Raw genomic sequence first — 20,226 nt, 5'->3', positions numbered from 1 at the left:
GTAATGTGGTTCTTTTTTCTTTTTTGAGGGGGGGTGTTAGTGGGCGGTTGTTTTTATTTTGATTATATATATTTTGCATTTATATCTTGATTTTGTTCTGCGAACTGCCAAGACCTCCAGGTATAGGGCGGTATATAAATTCAATAAAATAATAATAATAATAATAATAATAATAATAATAATAATACTTTTTAAAAGGAAGAATTTTCTGTTGCCAAGAGCTGTTCAACAGTAGAAAAGTCTTCCTCAGAAGGTGGTAGACTCTGCTTCCTTGGATTTTAAAGCAGAAGTTAGATGGTCATCTGTCACGGATGCTTTGTTTGAGATTCTGCATTACAGGGGTTCCTTTCCAGCTCTACAATTCTATGATTCTATTGCCCTCACTCTGCCTGCTTCTAGCCCAGCTCACACAACTAAGCTGTGGCTTTCATCTTTCTTACTACCAGCCATGTGAGGGAGGGGCCCATTCATTTTCCCTCTGGCTCAGAGCAGCGTCCTTTGACAGACTAACAACCACACTTGGTGGTAACTATGACCATTCTCTCACAAAGGAATTTGCCTGGACAATTCAACAATGGAATCCTGCAATAGATTTTAACCTTTGCTGGATCCAGGACCACAGGGATTAGAAGGGACTCAGGCGTTATGCAGACTAAACCCCACAAACTGACAACAACAATTATAGTCAATGTGCATATAAGGCTCAGATGAATTTCCTGTTTGTCAAAAGATGAACCTATCCAGACATGTAAGCCTACTCAGACATGTCAAAGCTGACATGAGTTTTTGCTTCTTTTTAACTCATTGTTGAAAAGGCATCAACAAAGCGGCTGGACTGCCCTTGAGTCCCTGGAGCAAATGAAACAGAGTCGGGAGGATCCCAGTCTAGGGTGAGGTTTGTCTCAGACTTGATGTTGGGAAAGCCCCAAGCTGTGGTGGTGAGGAGTTCCTGGAATGGGAGGTGCTGTGGGACTATTGTGTATGGGGTGGGACAGGGAGATATTCCAGGCAGGGGAGCCTTGATGCGAGTGCACTGGTTCTCTCCATGTCTGAGTGCAAATGAGGGTGTCATTGCTACAAGGAGGCACTGGCAGCGTTGGTATGGAAGCTGCTCCCCCCGCCTTGTAGTTCTGGGCTGGGTAAGGGTAGGGCATTGGCTTGGCATATTTATGCCTGCTGGGTAACTGGTGTGCAGGATTATTTTGACCAAACAGGCTTTTCAACTATTTGGTTAAAATGTTATCAGGCTTAACTATCTTGATAGCAAACTATCACTAGTTGAAGATGCTGCAATGAAATCTTGTCGCTTGCATCTTTGGCTGGGGAGTATATAACATGCTGTTGATGGAGAAACAGCCGCATTTGGCAGCCATCTCAAAAAGAAGCAACAAACCACAGGAGAAATCACAGTTAACTGACAGCTGTACGAGGAGGATACAAAGACAGAAAGAAGAAGCAAAGAAATGGCAGGGATCTGGGAACTTTTTATTGTTCTCTCTGTGAGTCTTCTGATTCTGCACTTCCTGAAACAGGTCTGGTCACGAAGACACTACCCTCCTGGTCCTCTTTCACTTCCTATCATTGGTGGTCTCTGGCGGATTGGGATCATGACTACTCGAGAAACGCTCATTCAGGTACCTTTTCCTAATAATTAATCAGCCGGGTAAGAAGCTTAGCAAGAAGAACTGCAAATTATTTTCTTCCTACGGTAACTGGGGATAAAAGTGTTTTGTTGGCAAAACCTTGTGTCTACATTAATCAATCGAAGGATTTTGGCTTGCTAACAATTCCACCCAATATTCTCTCCTTCTTGTTGACTTCTCCACCAAAAGTAATTTCAAAACCAAATCCTTTGAGGGGTGGTTGAAAGAATTGGGAAAGTTTAGCCTGGAGAAGAGAAGATTAAGGGTGTGACATGACAAAAGTCTTCAAATAACTGAATGGCTATTATCCAGATGATGGAACAGACTTGTTCTCTCTTGCTCAAGAGGGAAGGACTAGAACGGATGAATAGAAATGGCAAGAAAGTAGATTGTGACAAAAGGCTTAAGAGAAACTTCAGAATTGTAAGAGCTGTTGAGTCATAGAACTGACTTCTGTGGGAGGTAGCGAGCTTTATGGTCTTATGTTAGGGATACTGTAGTAGTCAGTGCTATTTTTCTAGAAAAAAGGAGCTCTCCATGAGCTTCTCCTGTGTTCTTTTAGAATGGCAATGGTGCCCACCTTAGAGGTGTTGGAGCTCAGCTCCTGTGAACTGCTGTGTGGGAAGCCCCAGTAGTAGTTGTAGCCTGCATTGCATATCCTGTGCTGAGCAAATGTTAGAGCAGATCAGACATGTAAAACTGGTCGACTGCAATTAATAGGCAGACTGTCAGGTAGTTCCTTATCAATCACGGTCGATCTGTGTCCCCCGCCCCTGTCAGTATTTCCCTCCGCCCCCGGCTGAAATCCCAAGGAATGCCTCAACAACCCTGGCAACTCCCCCCCCCCCAAAAAAAAAAATCTCAACAATTCTGGCAACTCTCCCCTAAAAATAGTTCAACAACTTTTGGCAATTCTCCCTAAAAATAGTTCAACGACTTTGGGCAATTCTACCCCCACCCCAGTTAGCCCCAGTTAGCCACCACCTTCCACCCACCCCATACATGCTCCTCCTCCCTCCAGTAACAATGGGTAGATCACTGCCAGTTTTTTTTATACTGGGAGTAGTCTCTTGGGAGTTGTACGTGCCTGGAATAAATTATCTTCAAGGCTCTCGCATGCCCTTCTGGCTTGCACTCTTTATAAAGACTTGAGGAATGAGATTATCACCCCTCTTTTATTGTCCATTCCGGCTCACCCAACCACTGTCACAGTGTCCTTTCTTTTGCAAGGTTTTTAGCTGGGGCAATCAGAATAAGATCCACTATTTAATTATTGATTCAAAACCCTAAAATGTATTTTATATAATTACTTTTTATTTCCCATCTGTCAGATGCTATGTAGTGGTTGCTCATGAGTAACCAGACAGGACTCCAACCTGTCTTTTACAGGTTTTATTGTGCAAACTATTTACAGTGCAGATACACAAAGTTCATGGCCGTCTTAGTCACTTGCAGAATCCAGGAGTGGCCCCTTCCGGCTTCTCCCCCAACATAAGAACTTCAGCACCCCAAGCCTCCACCTCCCCTCCTTGAGTTTTACCCCTCTGCACAAGGTGGGTGACGGAAGTGGCGTGTGCCCCTCCTGGCCAGCCTGGCTAGGTGAGGCACTGGGGCTCTCAGCAGCATCCTTGAGCCCTTCCTTCGCTTGGCTGGCCCCTTCCCTCTCTTCTCCACTGGAGGTGAGGCTTTTCCCACCGCTGGAAGAGGAACTGCTCCTCAGGATTTTCGGGGGCTCCCTGTATACCAACGGCCCCCCTGCCTCCCTCCCCTGTTCCGACGGTAGACCCCTGACACTATCCTTTCCATATTGTATTGTTGTTTTATTGCTATGGCCGATTGCTGACAAAAATAAAGATTCATTCATTCATTCATTCATTCATTCAAGGCTCTTTGCAATTCCATCACATGATGTTGTTGCCTATTGTACTAATGTCCCACTTGTAATTTAATTTGGCACCTTCTAGCAAGCATCCTGCTTCTTGGTGGAAAGTCTCAAGCAATGTGTGTCACAATGATGGAACAGGTGCAGATGGTTCTTCTGCATATTGTTACTTTTTGTCAACTGCTTTGAGGGTTTTTCACGATTAAGCTTTGTATACATTTTATGAAACTAAATGACTGTAAGAAAAAAACCTCAAAGCAGTTTACAAAAATATAAAACAGAAAAATGAAGGATCATTCACAACCCTGCTTTAAAACATACAAAATTTAAAAGATAAAAAAAAATTAAAATGTTTCAGTTGGGGCATTGTTTAGCTGGTTTTGGTTTTGCTAGTATGGCTCCAATTGTCTAAAATGATTTAACTGTTTTTAAGTGTATTTAACAGTTCTTAACTTGTATGTTTTTAAATTTGTTGGTCTTGTGGGATGTGCCTGGGAAGAGAGGGTTGTCCCAGCATGTCACCAGCCCAACACATGTGGTAGGTTATACTCTGGACCTTGTTTTCTCAACTGGGCAGGAAGGGGGTGATCTGAAAGTGGGAAATATTGAAATCAGCCCCTTGTCATAGTCAGATCACCTCCTGCTGAGATTTAGGCTTTCAGCACCTTTTCCCCTGTGCAAAGGCAGGGGACCTATGTGGATGGCCCACCCTCGGAGGCTGATGCATCCAATGGGTTTCTAGACAGCTTTGGGGGATTTTCTGTCCGATTTGACTGGTGCTCCTGACAAAGCCCTGGTCAGCCTCTAGAACATCCAAGTGGCTCAGGCCATTGACACAATTACTCCCTCTAAAGGACCAGGCATGCAGCTTAGGGCTTCTTCTGGGTCCTTTGCTGTCACTTGAGGCTCAGGTGGCCTCAGTGGCACAGAGTGCCTTTCACCAGCTTTGACTGGCAGCCCAGCTGCACCCCTATCTAGAACAAAGCTATAAACGCAAACAAAAAAACCAGTCGGTCCCTGGCGGGGTCTCCAGCCAGTTTAGCCCTCTGAGGCTCAGGGCAAATATACCCAGATGCCTCCCTTCCTTTGCATGGGTCTGGACTGAAGTGGACAGTTTTCTGAAGTGCCAAACCAGGATCCGAAAAGTTTTGTGGTCAGTGCACACCTCTACTAGTACACACACACACACGCACACACACGTGCATTTCAACTGTAAAATGATGTTGAAAACAAAATATCCAATGGAGATCTAACTTGCAATCTTCCCAATTAATGACCAGTTAATGACCTGTTCCCCATAACGTCTGATAGTGCTGATTTGGCATTTGGTTACTGATTTGGCATTTCCCACGTAATCTAACAGATTACTCAAAAAGTTGTCTCAGAGGACCTTCTCAGTAGTGGCACCCACCCTGTGGAACACCTTCCTGTCAGATGTCAGAAAAATAAACAACTATTTGACTTTTAGAAGACATTTGAAGGCAGCTCTGTTCAGTGAAGTTTTTAATGGCTGATGTTTTGTTATATTTTAAATACTTTGTTGGGAGCCACCTAGAGTGGCTGTAGTGACTCAGTCAGATAGGTGGCATATGAATAATACGTTGTTGTTGTTGTTGTTGTTGTTGTTGTTGTTGCTACTACTGTAAACCTGGATTCTCATTAAGGAAGAAACTATATTGAAAACAATACGGCTTACCAAATATTGTGGCCATTTACCGGTACTTAAGAAACACAATTCCATGCACAACTGCATTTTAATTGTAAGATGGAGATGTTGAAAGCAAAAGATCCATTTCACAATCCACAAGATGGCTAAACATGCCCAAGGAAACATGTCTGGGGCTGTGTTATGCCAGAGGCAGAGCTAGCTGCTCTAGGACCCGGAGCGGCTCACGGGGGCGGGGCTAGCCGCCCACAGGGGTGCACCGATGCCGGCGTGCATCCCAGGGGGTTGCACTGGTGATGGGAGTGTCCCGGGTGGGGCCACCCGTGGCGATGTCACCCCCCCTAGGGACGGCACCGCCCCCACCTTTCTCTGCTACTGTGTTATTCTCACTCCACTTCTCCCAGCAATGAAGATTCCCAGGGGTACACTGCTTATCAGGATCCAGTTACTTTACATCAGAGACTTATGTCATTTTGTAATATATGCATAGGTGAAAACAGTCAAATCCACTGATCCCATGCTAGATTTCCATCTAAATGTTGTTAGCTTACTGAGTGCAATGTCTGCTCTCTTCCTGTGCCTTTGGTCACACCCACACTAAATAATCCTTCAACCCAAAGAATCCTGGGAACTTTTGAGGGTGCTGGAAATTATAGCTGTGGTTGACGCCCGCAGGAAGAAGACAGGTGTTAGCTTTGGGCATTGACTCTACACTAGCATGTTAACGTTTGTATGAATGCGATTGCAGGATCATGAATGAACCATTGTGGAATAATTTTTGTGTTTTGTGTGATTTTGTGAACAGTTTCCATAGCATAGTAGACCCAGTAGGTGATAATGTGGTGGTGTATTAGCACAGACCAACCGATACAGATGCACTTACATTGACAGTACCAGGAACATTTTCATAATCTTAACAATACGTAACACTACATTTATACAGAAATATATGCTTATAGAAGAAACATATACTTATAGACTGAAACAAAACATACTTATAGGAGAAACTTATATATTGAAACAATGATACATTTGATACATTTTCAAATAAGGTTACATAGAATCAGTATTGAGAAGTAGTACTGAGATACGTGTTTTTCTGAAATATCACAATGGTGTGCAGCTTTATTAATACAAGAAATCATTTCTCATAACAAGAGCTATGTGGAGAGTTCCTGGGATTCTTTAAATGTAGGGGGTGGGGGTGAGCTAGAAAATGTAGTCTACTATTCTACACTCCCAATATCTTACCCCTTTTCCACAGGCTAGTGGATGGTAATCTCATAGCTTTCTTAAACTATTAACTTACTGTATTTACTCAAGCCTAATGCACCATCAAATCTAAGGTGCACCTTATTTTTTGCAGTGGTAATTTGGCCAAAAAGGGTGAGCATTAGATTCGAGTAAATAAGGTGGTTTCCCAAACAAAGGGTGTGTGGGGCAGCTCTGCTTATCAAGGAACATTTGTGATCATTCTGGTCCCATTAACCATCTCCTAGCTAAACTCCCAATTTCACTAATGGACTGTTTGTCACTTAATGCACTGTTTTTCTGGTTGTGAAGAACCTTGTCAATATCTCCCCCCCACACACACACACACCTGTACTGTTCTAATTCTATGCAAGAGCAAGGCAGGCAGGGACAGGAAGGGGGTGTTTGCTTCAAATGGGTGTTTGGAAGATGGAATGACCCAAAAGAACAAAGGGAAGGTGATAAGGCAAGCAATAGGAATCTGACAGGAACAGAAAACTAGAGGAAAGCTGCGCACAGCCAGAAGCTGGAGTGGTGAGGAAGGCTGTAGTCAATGCATTAACTTGAATTGATCTGCTTGGTTTGAATGTGATATTTCTCTTTTGATCCAAATGGCAGATAGCAAAGCAATATGGAAATGTGTACTGTATATGGGGAGCATATGTACCAGCAGTAGTACTATCTGGATACCAAGCAGTGAAAGAAGGCCTTACAAACCATTTCGATGATCTGTTCGACCGACCAGTAACCCCATTCCTGAAAACTGCACTTAAAAAGAAGGGTAAGTTTTTGTGAAGAGTGATGGGTTTGAAAGACCTTTTCTCCAGAGAAATCACCAAGCAAAAGAGAATAATGCTCTGAATGTTTCCATCATCTGGAGTTTTCTCCAGCACATGAGCTCTTGAAAGTAGCCATTGCACCACATTTGTCAGTGTTGTCTTTAGGCACTGAGATTACCACATCATCCTTAGTTTATATAGTCTCTTACATAAAAGCCAGAAGTCTACAAAAGTTATGCAAATGTGGAAGACACAGCTTATCAGGAGGTGCTCAAAGAGGAGGTTTTGCTTGCTTGAAAGGAAGAAGTGACTGATAAGGAGCAGAGTAATTGAATGTACATGAATCTGGGGGGGAAACCTAAAAGAATCCAGAGTAGGTGGTTGTAAGGAGGATAAACGAAGGTAGTGTGGGACTTGTAACTTAAGTTATCCTTTGGAAAATGACTGTGGAACACTGAGTTCTTGAACCTGGCAAAGCCCTATAGTAAAATCTGGATACATCCTGAACAGTGTTGATCTGCCTGTTTGCCAACTTGGCAAGCCATCAAAGAAAACTGATGACGTTTGGGCCAAGTTGCCTCAAAATGTCAGCCAAAAGGTGCAGCTAGGAGCCTTGAGCTGAGTGACATCCATGTGCTCCTAAAACATGTGGGTCCTGGTACTTTGGGATAGAATCTATGGATGGTAGGTCAAGTCCAGCTTGAAAACATGTTGATGGAGAAACACCTGTTGCCTTCAGTGGCCATGGCATGGGCTGCTAATTTAGAACAGAGGCACAAGATGTGCACAGGTCATCCCATTGAGGGCTCTCTCTCTCTCTCTCTAAAACATATAAGGTTGTAGTCAATATTAGGCATACTCAGAGTAGACCCACTGAAATAAATGGGTTGCAGGTTCGATCCTGCATGGGACAGCTGCATATTCCTGCATTGCAAGGGGTTGGACTAGACGATCCTCAGGATCCCTTCCAACTCTACAACTCTATGATTCTGTGATGTCCATGAATAAATGAAGGCAGGAGCCCAAGCAAACTGGAGTTAGTAGGCACAGGGTCTTGGATGGCAGGCCAAGAGAACTAAGGTGCAGATGCAGGGCCACGTTGTTAATAATAATAATAATAATAATAATAATAATAATAATAATATGATGTTGTTGTGCAGGGCCACATTGTTAATAATAATAATAATAATAATAATAATAATAATAATAATAATAATAATAATATGATGATGATGATGATGATGTTGTTGTTGTTGTTTCTACCCCACCCAACTGGCTGGATTTCCCCAGCCACTCTGGGTGGCTTCCAGCAAAAGATTAAAAATACATTAAAACATAAAATACATATGTTACGGAAGGGAAATACATGTAGACTATACAAATTGCTTCAGAGAAGCCTTTGAGCAACTGGGAGAGCTTTCTTGTCAAGATGGGTGCCCCACCCACTGAGTGCTGTATCTGGACAGCTGTAAGGCTGCATCTCAGCATATAATAATAATCATCATCATCATCATCATCATAATTATTATTTATTGATACCCCGGCCATCTTGTTGCAGTACCAAGTGGAACTCCCAGCCCACATATAGCATGTTTAGTTGCTGGCCTCACCTTAGTGTTGCTGGACCTGTCCCCAATGAGCATACATCAGGAGTAGGTCAGATGTCAATTACATATGTAGCAGTCCTTGTCAGTACAAACAGGAGGCCCAGAGTTCTGCTCAGCCCTGTCAGTGAGCAGCCCTCCAGTTCCTGCTAGGCAGCCGGCAGGGTTTAGGGGGACATGAGAGAGCAATGCCAGACAAAACACTTCTTTGTAACCCTGTAAGTAATATTTTCTCATTGATTCTTGATTGTCTTAGGCATGGTATTTTCAAACGGTCACATCTGGAAGCAGCACAGACGTTTTGGCGTGATTACTATGCGGAAGCTGGGGCTGGGGAAGAAAGGTATGGAGCACCAAATAGAAGAGGAGGCCATTGAGCTTGTGAAGATCTTTGCACAGGCAAAGGGTATGTGATACTGGATAATGACACTGGATAATGGTGATGGATTTTGTAAGAAGCAAGCTTGATACCAAGCTCTGCCCTGTTTGCATGTTTATGAATGTTTGTGAGGTGATCAGCAATATTTAGCAGTACAGAATTTTTTTTTGCAGCAGACAAAAAATAGCAAACCAAATGACAAATTTTCAAACATCCATTAATTCTACAACTCAGCTCCTTGTCAGCTCTGAATTGTTTTATTGAGGTGCTAAGGGTGGCCATTAACATTCAGTGGAATTATTGGGGTGGGGGGTTGGTAGCTTCCCTTTTTCTTTCAGTAGCTGCTATCAGCTAGAAGGGAGAGAACAATAGATGGGAAGTTGAGGTGATGTTTGTAGGGGGAAACTAAATCTAAGCAGAACTGGTGTGTGCTATCACTAGTGCGTAGGGGAACAAGATGTGGGAGAATCAGCTGAGGAAGGTTAAAGGGAAGGAGGAAACTGAGCAGCTACTATTAAGCTCCAGGTATGGTGGTGAGAATGGGACGCAGGTGGCACTGTGGGTTAAAGCCTCAGCGCCTAGGACTTGCCGATTGAAAGGTCGGCGGTTCGAATCCCTGCGGCGGGGTGCGCTCCCGCTGCTCGGTCCCAGCGCCTGCCAACCTAGCAGTTCGAAAGCACCTCCGGGTGCAAGTAGATAAATAGGGACCGCTTACCAGCGGGAAGGTAAACGGCGTTTCCGTGTGCAGCTCTGGCTCGCCAGATGCAGCTTTGTCACGCTGGCCACGTGACCCGGAAGTGTCTCCGGACAGCGCTGGCCCCTGGCCTCTTAAGTGAGATGGGCGCACAACCCCAGAGTCTGTCAAGACTGGCCCGTACGGGCAGGGGTACCTTTACCTTTACCTATGGTGGTGAGAAAGGGCTTTCAAAGACTCAGCAACAACCACCTCCAAGTCTTGCCAGCAGAGTCCCATGCTCATTTACTCAAAAGTAAGTTCAATTAGCCTTATTTCCAGATAAATTTGCACAGTATTGCACCCCAAGCACATTTTGGATAAGAGGCTAGCTGTTTCTTTTTTTTCTTTTTTTTCTTTTTTTGCAAAATGCAAGAGCAAGCTGAGTTAATTAGCATTTTACAAACTTCGTACAAAATGAGTTCATGCAAGGGCATTTCAAGAAAAAGAAAATGTGTGAATTAATGCAAGCCTCATTAATATCTGTAAATAACTTCATTTTCAGGACAGCCACTTGATCCATCACTGCCCATCACAAATGCAGTTTCCAATTTAATATGTGTTTTGGCTTTTGGGTACCGATTTTCCCTCGAAGACGAAAAGTTCCAAAAAATGATGGAAGGTGTTGATTTTTGCTTAAAACATGGAGGTTCCATAATTCATTGTGTGAGTATTTTTTTTCCCCTGATGAGTGTCAGAGAGGCCTTCAACGCCATAAGTATTCACAGAACTATTCTGGCACTACTCTTAGAGTAGTATGCCATAAAGGGATTCAAAGCAGACTTGCTAAGCACTGGACTAATAACCTCAACACACACTAGAAAAACACGCCTAAATAAGGATAGTAGTGCGTATTAAGGGAGGTAGAAGTTAGTAATTGCAGAAGCCTACTAAATAAGATTAACCTATTGATATGTTTGCCTTGGACTTCATCAGATTTTGGAATGTGGACCTAGGTAGGCAGAAAAAAAAATTCCCTGGCCCATTTTAGAGAGTTTGGCTTAGGACAATGGGGTGTTTTAATCTGTGCTCACTATCACACAAGTGTACCTACTTCTCAGGGTTGTTTTGAAAATAAAGTGGGCAAGGGAGATATATCACACTGAACCCCTTGGAGAAAATGTGAGATTAAAATGTATTGGTAGACCAAATCATGAGAGTGACAGGTTTTGTTTTCTTCTTCCCTGCAGCTGTATGAACTCTTCCCATGGTTGATGAAACATCTCCCAGGACCTCACAATAAGGCATTTTCTTCCATAGAGCTAGTGCATTCATTTGCAAAGGAAGAGGTAGAAAGGCATAGAAAGCAGCAAAAGGATGAGCCTCAGGATTTCATTGATTTCTATCTACTTCAAATTGAGAAAGTAAGTATCCAATAATAGCTCAAGACACTTTAGTGTATGAAACGAAGCAAACTCAGGTGGATTTAGCAGAAGTCCAACACCTGGAACTGTCTTGCTGCACCATTTAGACACACATTCCTGGTCTCATCTATGAATTCTGAAGGCAGAATCAGAATTCAAAATGACCTTAACAGATTGAAAAACTGGACCCAAATTTGTTAGTTTCTGTTCTTATCACTGTGCAGCTGCGTGGAGTCACAGCACTCTGTTTACATTCCAGAGACCTTGCAGTCTCACGGGAAAGGGAGACGGGATGTGACGTTAGTGGTTTCCTGTTTCCTTTGTTCCTTTGTTCAGTTGCTCTCTGCTTTCATAGAGAGAGGATGTCTTTTCTGTTCTGCGTAGTTTAGAAATAAAATTCTTTACAATGTAGCCAAACCTCTCGTCTCTTCCCTGTCCTGCGAACCCTGCTGGATAGAATGTGCTTGAGGCCTTATCAAAGGCTCAGGTCATTAAACACGTCGGAGGCAATTTCAAAGGTTCGGCTCGGAGGAAGATGAGGCCCTATCGGCTTGGCTGAGTGGAGTTCCGACAAAATTAACAAAGTGAATTTTAATAGGGACAAATGTAAGGTTTTGTGTGCTATGTGATCATGATTATGAAGCCCAGCTCCCATACTTCTGATGATTAGTGGCTATTCCATGCATGATTTTGTCCTACAACAATGGAAAAAGATATGTTACATGCCACCACAATCTCCACAGCAGTGCGAGAGTCCAGGGGTCTGGGACTTTACCCAGGGTCTGTGCATCCTTTGGAAATGTGGCACAGTGGAGATGGTGGTATCTTTATGATATATGGTTTACACATATATACAGCCTGAGCCCGCCTTGGAGAGGTTCAGAGCATTCACACCCTAAGAAGGCCTTGCTTCACCCATAGATACAGTTCTGGATTCAAACGGAAATCAAACATGCTCCAAAACATCACTCTGCCCCCCTCTATAGCTTGCTGACTACCCAAGATTTTCCTTCCTCACATATCAGGCAAACTGCAGTCCTATAAACTACCAGCAGCCTTTTGTCTTACAAACTAAAACCAGGCCCTAGGGCTTTACCCATTTGAATTTCTGGCAGTGATTCTCCTAATGATCTCTCTACTTTTTCTTCAGTTTACAACTCACAGCAGGCTTTGTTCCCCTAATGACCCACCATCACAAGGCAGGGGTTCAATGCACAGCACAGTTTAACCCCCAAATTGTGATTACCGGTAATTCTAACTTTTATTGGACCCAGGAATTTAGGATGTCTCGCACCCCACAAAATCATATCAGATCTATCTATCTATCATTTATCTGCTGCCATGTAACATTATGTTCTTGGGGGAGAACTTAAAAGCAAGTCCTATCAAAATGAAAGATCCCCCATCCCCACCCTTCACCCCATCAACTCTCATGCTGTGGGTGCTTCCCCAATTAGTTTGATTCCATTTTGGGGGTAGGAGAAGACTGGCTGATGTATGGTTTTCGGACAACTGAGCTGCAGAGCTATTCAGAAGTGTAGGAAGTCCCAGATCTGCTTTGAGAAACGTTGTTAGTGGCGTGATTTGATTTGGAAACATGATAAATTTTCCCAGATCACCCCAGTTCACCTTGTAATTCTGGGTTTTCTTTTTATTACCTCTTATGGTACATGTCTTCAGAAGAAAATATCATGTCCTGTACCTTTTACACTGTAATGCTGTTTAAGATTACTACTCCAATCCATGACTCGGTACAGATATCTCCCAGCACACTCACCTGCAAAACATATTATTAGGTGTTGCGACAGGAAGATACGCCCCCCCCCCCCAAAGTCAGATAGATTTTGTGTGGCCTGCAATTAATTCCAACATTTCACCTTTTCCATTATCATCAACAGAGCAAGGATGACCCCAACTCTACCTTTGATGAAGACAACCTGGCAGAGTGTGTTCTTGACCTCTTTATCGCAGGGACAGAGACGACTGCTGCTACTCTGCAGTGGGGACTGCTGCTCATGGTGTCTTATCCAGATGTTCAAGGTGAGAGAGAACTTTGCAATGGAAGCAAGTGTCGGGAAATTCAAGCCCTTCTCATGAGAAGCTGGCAGCCATCCCAGGCACCCGGCTTGATTCCCTGTTGACCTCCCTGGCTGCATTCCCCAGCAAGCGCAGGCAAGGTCTCGATCGGCGATTCTTCTCAAACGTGAGAAGAACACACCCCTCTTTCCTGCCCCACCCCCCAGGCAGGGGAAAGAGATAGACAGAAACGTATTTACATGCTTTTATTTCTCTCTTTGCAGCGTTACATAAAACATGACTGCTCTCTCCATACTCGAGCAGTGTTGTGACAAAACACTTCCTGTACTTCCTGTACAGCTCATATTACACTCTGAGCTAATTCCGGTGCTTCGCACTGTGAAATGACTCCCCCTCTGTTCCCACAGCAGTCCCAACATTCCCATCATGTGTACTTTCCAAGCTAGGACTTTGCAGCAGCATTGCTTCATTATCGTAACAGCAAGCACCTCTCTGGATCCCTGTAGGGAAGAGCTTAGATTTATTTGCTTTTTTAGTAGCAGGTTGTGATTCTTCCAAGGTTTCATAATGGGTGGATGACAAATATTCATTCATATCTAACAATCAACTAAAATGTATATATATATATGTATTTTTAAACCCACACAAAACACTTCAGGCCTAATAACCTATCTTTGAAGTTTAAAAGTGGGACATGTTCCAAGGAAAATTTTTATGGCTGTTTTGGAAAGGCTCAGTGAACTGAACTGAAAACATTTGATCTATATCTGATATGCAAATGTAGTTTCACCTACACTTGGCCATACATTAGAAGCGATCATCAAAGGCATTCTCAACTGCAACAGCTTGGTACATTAAAATCAAGTTCAGTCTCCCCCTGGGCATCTAGCACTTTGACGGTATTTCTGCCTACTCCTCATTTATTTATTTATTTATTTATTTACCCATCACTGACTGAACCAGTCCATACTTCGCCTGTCATACCAATTTCCACTGAATGAATCAATTTGGGAAGCCTGAGTGGGAAAAGGTGAGCCAGATGGATTTGGCAAAAATGGTGCTTGTTGTGTGTCAAGTAAGCTATGTGGGTGTATAATATGTATATTTAGCTGTCTGCAGATTAATACTACCGATTAGAATATATGGGAACAGAGATTCTGTGCTGACTTGTCAACTGTACTAGATTAGTCTGCTGGGATAATGTTATTGCTTCTATGCAGAATGCTCAAAAAGGTGCTAAAATGCGTCACCACTTGGATAATGAACATCTCTCAGAGGAAATACACAGAGAAGGGCTTCAGGTGGCAAACTTAGAGCGTGAGTAGGTTTTATGGAGAAAGGCAGCCCCCAATGTACTGGGGTCCTGAGCCAAAGACATCTTGGTCTGTGTTCTAATGTCGGCTATTGTCATCAACAATGGAATTTTGTCAATATCCCCCCCCCAAGTTCATCGGAGGGCTCACAGCTGCCACTCTGCCCTTTTTCCATTCTTGAGCCTCATAAGGGAAAAGGAGGGGAGTTCTATGATCAGGATGGGGAAAGCACAGAGCTCTCACCACTGCCATTTTACCTTTTTTACATGGAAAAAGGAGGGATAGCTGCTAAGGATAGGCCCAAGTCCTGCTGTTAGGCTGTTAGCCATCCTTTTCCCCTTTCCTGCCCTGTCTCTCTGAGGCACTGAGAGGAAAAGGCAGGCCAGAGTTACCAGGCCGCTGCTGGTTACATTCCTGAGGTAAAAAAAAAATGAGGAGAGGCCCCAGAGGACTCTGTGGGGCACCTTCACTCTTCCTTTAGTATCTGTGGGCTCTAGTTGTGGCCAAATGCCATTTTGCTGCTGTGGCAAGCTGCTTATTCCCTGCTACTCCTGCCACCTCCTTGGCGTTTTTTTACATTGCATCCAAAGATGGCAGCAGCAGGAGGGTTGGTTGGCCCTCAATCCGACTCAGGAGCGTCATCGCCAGCTCTCCTCCTCTGCAACGCGTTTGTGCCTGCTTTGCAGATTTCACCACAGAAGCATTCGCTGCAGCAGAAGGCCTTGGGGCATGGCTGAGCAGGGCACGGTGTGTGGATTGCTACAGTGGTCAAGCAACCACTTTGCCCTATTCCTGGCCAGGAAGAAGACGGGGGGAATGGGCAGCCATATAATTGTGCCAACTAGCCCCTTTCGTTTCCATGCCCTGGCTGCAATCCTGACTGACAGCAGCTCTCCAGGGTTTCAGAGAAGGAACACTCCCAGCCATTGATGTAGCCAGGATTTTTGTTAGTGGGGGGCAGGCCTTTTGTTAGGAGGGGGCAGAACCTCAATTAGTTATTTATTTATTTATATTTTTATTGCTATAGGGGGGCATCTGCCCCTACCTGGTCCCCCTCCCTGGCCCCCCTTGGCTATGCCCATGCTCCCATCCCTGACTGGAGATACTGGGAATTGAAGCTGTCACCTTCTGCATACAAAGCAGATGTTCTACCACAGAGCAATAGACCTTTTCCACATTAACCTGCATTTACTTAATTGTTAACTTCTTATTTTCAGGATGCTGCCAGCATATATCAGTGAGCTTCACTTAATATATCAGGGTCTTTTCATCCCACCCTACACAGCTTGATTGTCAGAAGTTTCTCAGATTTAAACCAGGGTATTTTAAAATAAAGCTTCATTTCCCACTTTTTCCTGCAGATAAAGTCTACAAGGAGATGGAAGATGTTTTTGGTTCCTCCCTTCCCATATGTTATGAAGATCGAAAGAAACTGCCTTACACCAATGCGGTGATGCATGAAATTTTGCGTGCAAAATATCCCTTATTAGTTGGGATTCCCAGACGAAGTGCAAAGGATATGAAGATGCATGGTTTTCACATTCCAAAGGTAGGAAACATCTGTATATTTTGAGAGAAAAGAGCATCTGATGGTGACACTTTGAATTAAGCATCCACATGTGTAATGCAGAGTCTGAGGAACTAGGGGGAAAAACCCTGAAGGTTAATAAACTGTTACGATATTTATAAGCCAGAGACTGATTGTGTAAGCAATGTGGGATGAAGCCCAGATACTTAAGACATAACCAATTTTATCAAGATTAATAACTTCCCTTCACTATATGATGACTTCAGAATCCAGTTTAATTATCTTTTTCAACTGAGTCCTGGTTGATATCACTGTGTTGCCTGGGGACAATGACGATACAGTCTTCCCATAAATCTACTGCATGTGCCAGCCTGCCAGTTCCTTGTTTTTCAAAACCATTCTGAAGTGTGCTCGTCCGGATGCATTCTGAGCCAACTGTTTCTTCTTTTTAGGGGACATTTGTTATTACAGATCTGAATTCTGTTCTTGTTGATCCCACACGATGGGAAACACCTGAAGAGTTCAACCCACACCACTTTTTGGACAAGGATGGAAATTTCAGGTCTAGAGAAGAATATCTCCCATTTGGAGCAGGTATGCACAGAAATAATTTACAGTTATATTTAGTAGCTTGCTTCAAAGAAACTGATGGTCAAATGTGTGTGAAGAAATAAAAATGTGCAGGCACCATTCTAACTAGTTGCTTTGTGGGTAATGAATCTGCTCCCACTTTTCACTGTTTTTAGCTAAAGACTACTAGAGGGCCAGTGTATCTGCAGGAACATCTCCACCCCTATCATTTAGCCCGGACACTGAGATCCAGCGCCAAGGGCCTTCTGGTGGTTCCCTCACTGTGAGAAGTGAGGTTACAGGGAACCAGGCAGAGGGCCTTCTCGGTGGTCGTGCCGTCCCTGTGGAATGCCCTCCCATCAGATGTCAATAAAAAAAACCACTATCTGACTTAGCAGACATCTGAAGGCAGCTATGTATTGGGAAGTTTTTAATGTTTTATGTTTTATTTTGTTTTTAGTGTTCTGTTGAGAGCTGCCCAGAGTAGCTGGGGAAACCCAGCCAGATGTGCAGTGTATAAATATTATTATTATTAATAAAAATAATTAAATTTAGACAAAGACACACAGAGTGGGATAGGCATCAGACAAAAACATTCCTATTTACCCAGGCCTTTGCCCGCTATAATGTATGGCCTGTTAAATGTGGATGAGGGGAACTGATGTTATGATTATTTTATCATTTTGCTGTATATTACTTTGTTGTGTGTTGTGGTTTTTATTATGCTGCATAAATTATGTTCTTAATGTTATACACCAGTTTGGGATCTTAGGATAAAAGGTGGTATATAAATTGAATCTTGTTGTTGTTGTTGTTTGATTAAACAGTGAGAGGGCCATGGAAGGATCACATGTGGTTTAAAAATCAGGCTGGGGTCACAGAGCTGAGAGTGTGGGGATTTAACACTTTTTATCCATGTCACCTTTCCAATGTGAATTCCCCTTCAAAACACTTTTTATGCCTTAGAGCAGGGATAGCCCTCCAGATGTTGGACTACAGTGCCCATCATACATGACTCTTGGCTATACTGCCTAGAGCTGGATAGTTCAAGAACCAGATGGAACCACATTGACTATCCCTCCCATGGAGCAACTGTCATCTATTGAAGAGAAATTCAGTTTGGGGAAATGGTTTAGAAGTAAAGGGGTTAAATCCTCAGCTCCACCAGCCACACAGCTGCAGTAAGAATTGGGGCATTTGGTTCCTGTGCTTGGTTTTTTTGTGGTTTTTTTTTATTTATTGGCAAAACAATATAGAAAAAAGAATGGATCAGTTAGAAACCGTAGCTCTGCTGTAAATTGCATGCACTTCCATGTACAGAATATTTTTCTCTGCATGGCTACTGCAGGAGCTGAGCCCAGAACAAACAGCTGCTCCAGCCTCTTTCTCTCTTTCCATCTCTTCATTTCTTCTTTTTGTTGTAGCTTCTGTTACCTCCATCACTGTTGGACTTGGTAGCTGCCACTATTGGCCACTAGGTGTCAGCTCTGAGATTCACACACAGGCAATGTGTGATTAAATGCACTTTGATTTATTCCTTCTCTTATGTCCTTCTGGCAGTAGTTAGACCTGCTTTCCCAAAGTACTACATATAGTGATACAGCCATGACCTGTGTGCTCCATATCCAAATGCTCACTCTGCTTTCAAGCTTAGTCTTCCTTTGGGAACTGCAGCCGCTCAAGGTCAGCTTCCAGTATTTCCTGGAGCAAAGCCAGGACCCTCAGGATGTCAACCCAGAGCATTCAAGGGAGATACTTTAGAAGTAGCTGTTTTCCAGCTTTTTGTTGTTGTTGTTGTGGCTAAAACTACTAGCTGAGCAAACCAGATGAACTGGAGAATAGATGGAGTTGGTTATGTCTCACTTGCTGCTTCCCCCTTCTTTCTTCTGCAGGGGCTCGAGCCTGTGTGGGAGAGCAGATGGCCAAGATGGAGATATTCCTCTTCCTAACCACCCTGTTGAGGGCATTCCGCTTCCAGCTGCCAGAAGGAGTGAAAGAACTCAATAAAAGGCCTGTTTTGGGGCTGACATTGCATCCCCACCCTCACAAACTCTGTGCTATTCCCCGCTGCAGTGCATCAGGAAGCCTATCAAAATAATTACCATGGTTTGTTTATTTATTGCCATAGATTTCTCCATTATTATTATTTTCCACTTTGACTGACATTCTGTCCTTGGCTTTCTCAGTTCTACTATCATTGGACCAATTAAAATATTCCTCATTTGTTGCAGGGGCAGAGTTGGTAATCTTTGATAATATGGCACTCTGAGCTAGGCCAAAATTTGGCACCCCCAAACAGATATTCTCAATGATGTGTCTTCTCAATTTTGTGCCCCCTCGGCTCAGTGCCCTGTGGAAGGGAACCTCGCATATTATTTTTATTTAAAATGATAAACCCCAATAACCTCCTGTCAGGGAAGTGCCATAGGAGCTAGAGGTGAAGGCAAGGCTCCCAAGCGATGCTGGAGAAGGACCCAGCAGGGAGAGAGGCAGCTCATCGGCTGGGGAAGGAAATCAGCGTAACACCAGGGATAAAGGGGGGCAGATGGGGGAATGCTCGCCGGAGACCAGCGGGAAGAGCATGGGTCCTCCGCTGCCCACACCCACCCTGCGCAGAAGACTTCCACACAGGGAGAGTAGGCGGAGACTTGGTGTCAAACAACTTCTTTGCTGGAATCGGTTTAAGAAACGCCCACTGACGGATTCTGCTAGCGACTGAAACAGCCACGAAGTGAAGGGCTGTCCAGACAGAAAAGGTTTAACCAGGCAACCTAGCCAGGAGTGGCGGCAACTTACGCATGAGCAACCCCTATAACCATTACACCCCCCTCCGACAAGCTCATTTAAAAGGTCATAGAATGTTTAATCAGCCAAAGGCCTGGTTATAGAGAATTTTTTTTCACCTGGTGCCTAAAGGTGTATAATTAATGTGCCAGCCAAACCTTCCAGGGGAAATATTCCACAAACAGGGAGCCACTGCAGAAAAGGCCTGTTCTCATGCTGTTGCACACTGGACTTGTATTGATTTGTATTTGAATTGGTATTGCTATTTGGTATTGGCAGTCACGAAATTAAAAGACGCCTGCTCCTTGGGAGAAAAGCGATAATAAACCTAGACAGCATCTTAAAAAGCAGAGACATCACTTTGCTGACAAAGGTCCATATAGTTAAAGCTATGGTTTTCCCAGTAGTGATGTATGGAAGTGAGAGCTGGACCATAAAGAAGGCCGATTGTTGAAGAATTGATGCTTTTGAATTATGGTCTGGAGGAGACTCTTGAGAGTCCCATGAACTGCAAGAAGATCAGACCAATCCATTCTGAAGGAAATCAGCCCTGAGTGCTCACTGGAAGAACAGATTGTCAAGCTGAGGTTCCAATACTTTGGCCACCTCATGAGAAGAGAAGACTCCATGGAAAAAACCCTGATGTTGGGAAAGATTGAGGGCACAAGGAGAAGAGGACGACAGAGGGCGAGA

At 43.7% G+C, this 20,226-nt stretch overlaps 2 protein-coding genes across 3 annotated transcripts in view; both read left to right on the top strand.

The window, feature by feature from the left end:
* The window catches only part of LOC310844912 (cytochrome P450 2J4-like), a 289,677-nt gene that overhangs the window by 245,386 nt on the left and 24,065 nt on the right, over positions 1–20,226 (top strand). The window lies entirely within an intron of this gene.
* On the top strand, positions 821–18,895 carry LOC310844904 (cytochrome P450 2J6-like). Of its 2 annotated transcripts, XM_083739647.1 has the most exons (10): positions 821–890; positions 1,247–1,634; positions 7,061–7,223; positions 9,082–9,231; positions 10,443–10,603; positions 11,128–11,301; positions 13,200–13,341; positions 16,013–16,200; positions 16,632–16,773; positions 18,642–18,895. In XM_083739647.1, exons 2-10 carry the CDS (start codon positions 1,464–1,466, stop codon positions 18,845–18,847), a joined length of 1,497 nt encoding a protein of 498 aa, XP_083595773.1. In that variant the 5' UTR covers positions 821–890; positions 1,247–1,463; the 3' UTR covers positions 18,848–18,895. The 2 variants fall into 2 exon arrangements, with proteins under 2 accessions (XP_083595773.1, XP_083595774.1); XM_083739648.1 differs by lacking the exons at positions 821–890; positions 7,061–7,223 and having other exon boundaries at positions 1,005–1,634.

Source organism: Podarcis gaigeae (assembly GCF_964106915.1).
Source record: "Podarcis gaigeae genome assembly, chromosome: 5".
Taxonomy (NCBI): Eukaryota; Metazoa; Chordata; class Lepidosauria; order Squamata; family Lacertidae; genus Podarcis; species Podarcis gaigeae.
Note: the sequence above shows the minus strand (reverse complement) of the source record. Positions and strands in the feature narration are given on the sequence as shown.

What these genes read in the sequence shown, in the direction of transcription:
- LOC310844904 (XM_083739647.1), top strand. Translation starts at nt 1,464, where the DNA reads ATGGCAGGGATCTGGGAACTTTTTATTGTTCTCTCTGTGAGTCTTCTG. An exon ending in ATCTACTTCAAATTGAGAAA is followed by an intron (nt 11,302 to 13,199) that starts GTAAGTATCCAA and finishes TATCATCAACAG; the next exon opens with AGCAAGGATGACCCCAACTC. An exon ending in ATGGTTTTCACATTCCAAAG is followed by an intron (nt 16,201 to 16,631) that starts GTAGGAAACATC and finishes TCTTCTTTTTAG; the next exon opens with GGGACATTTGTTATTACAGA.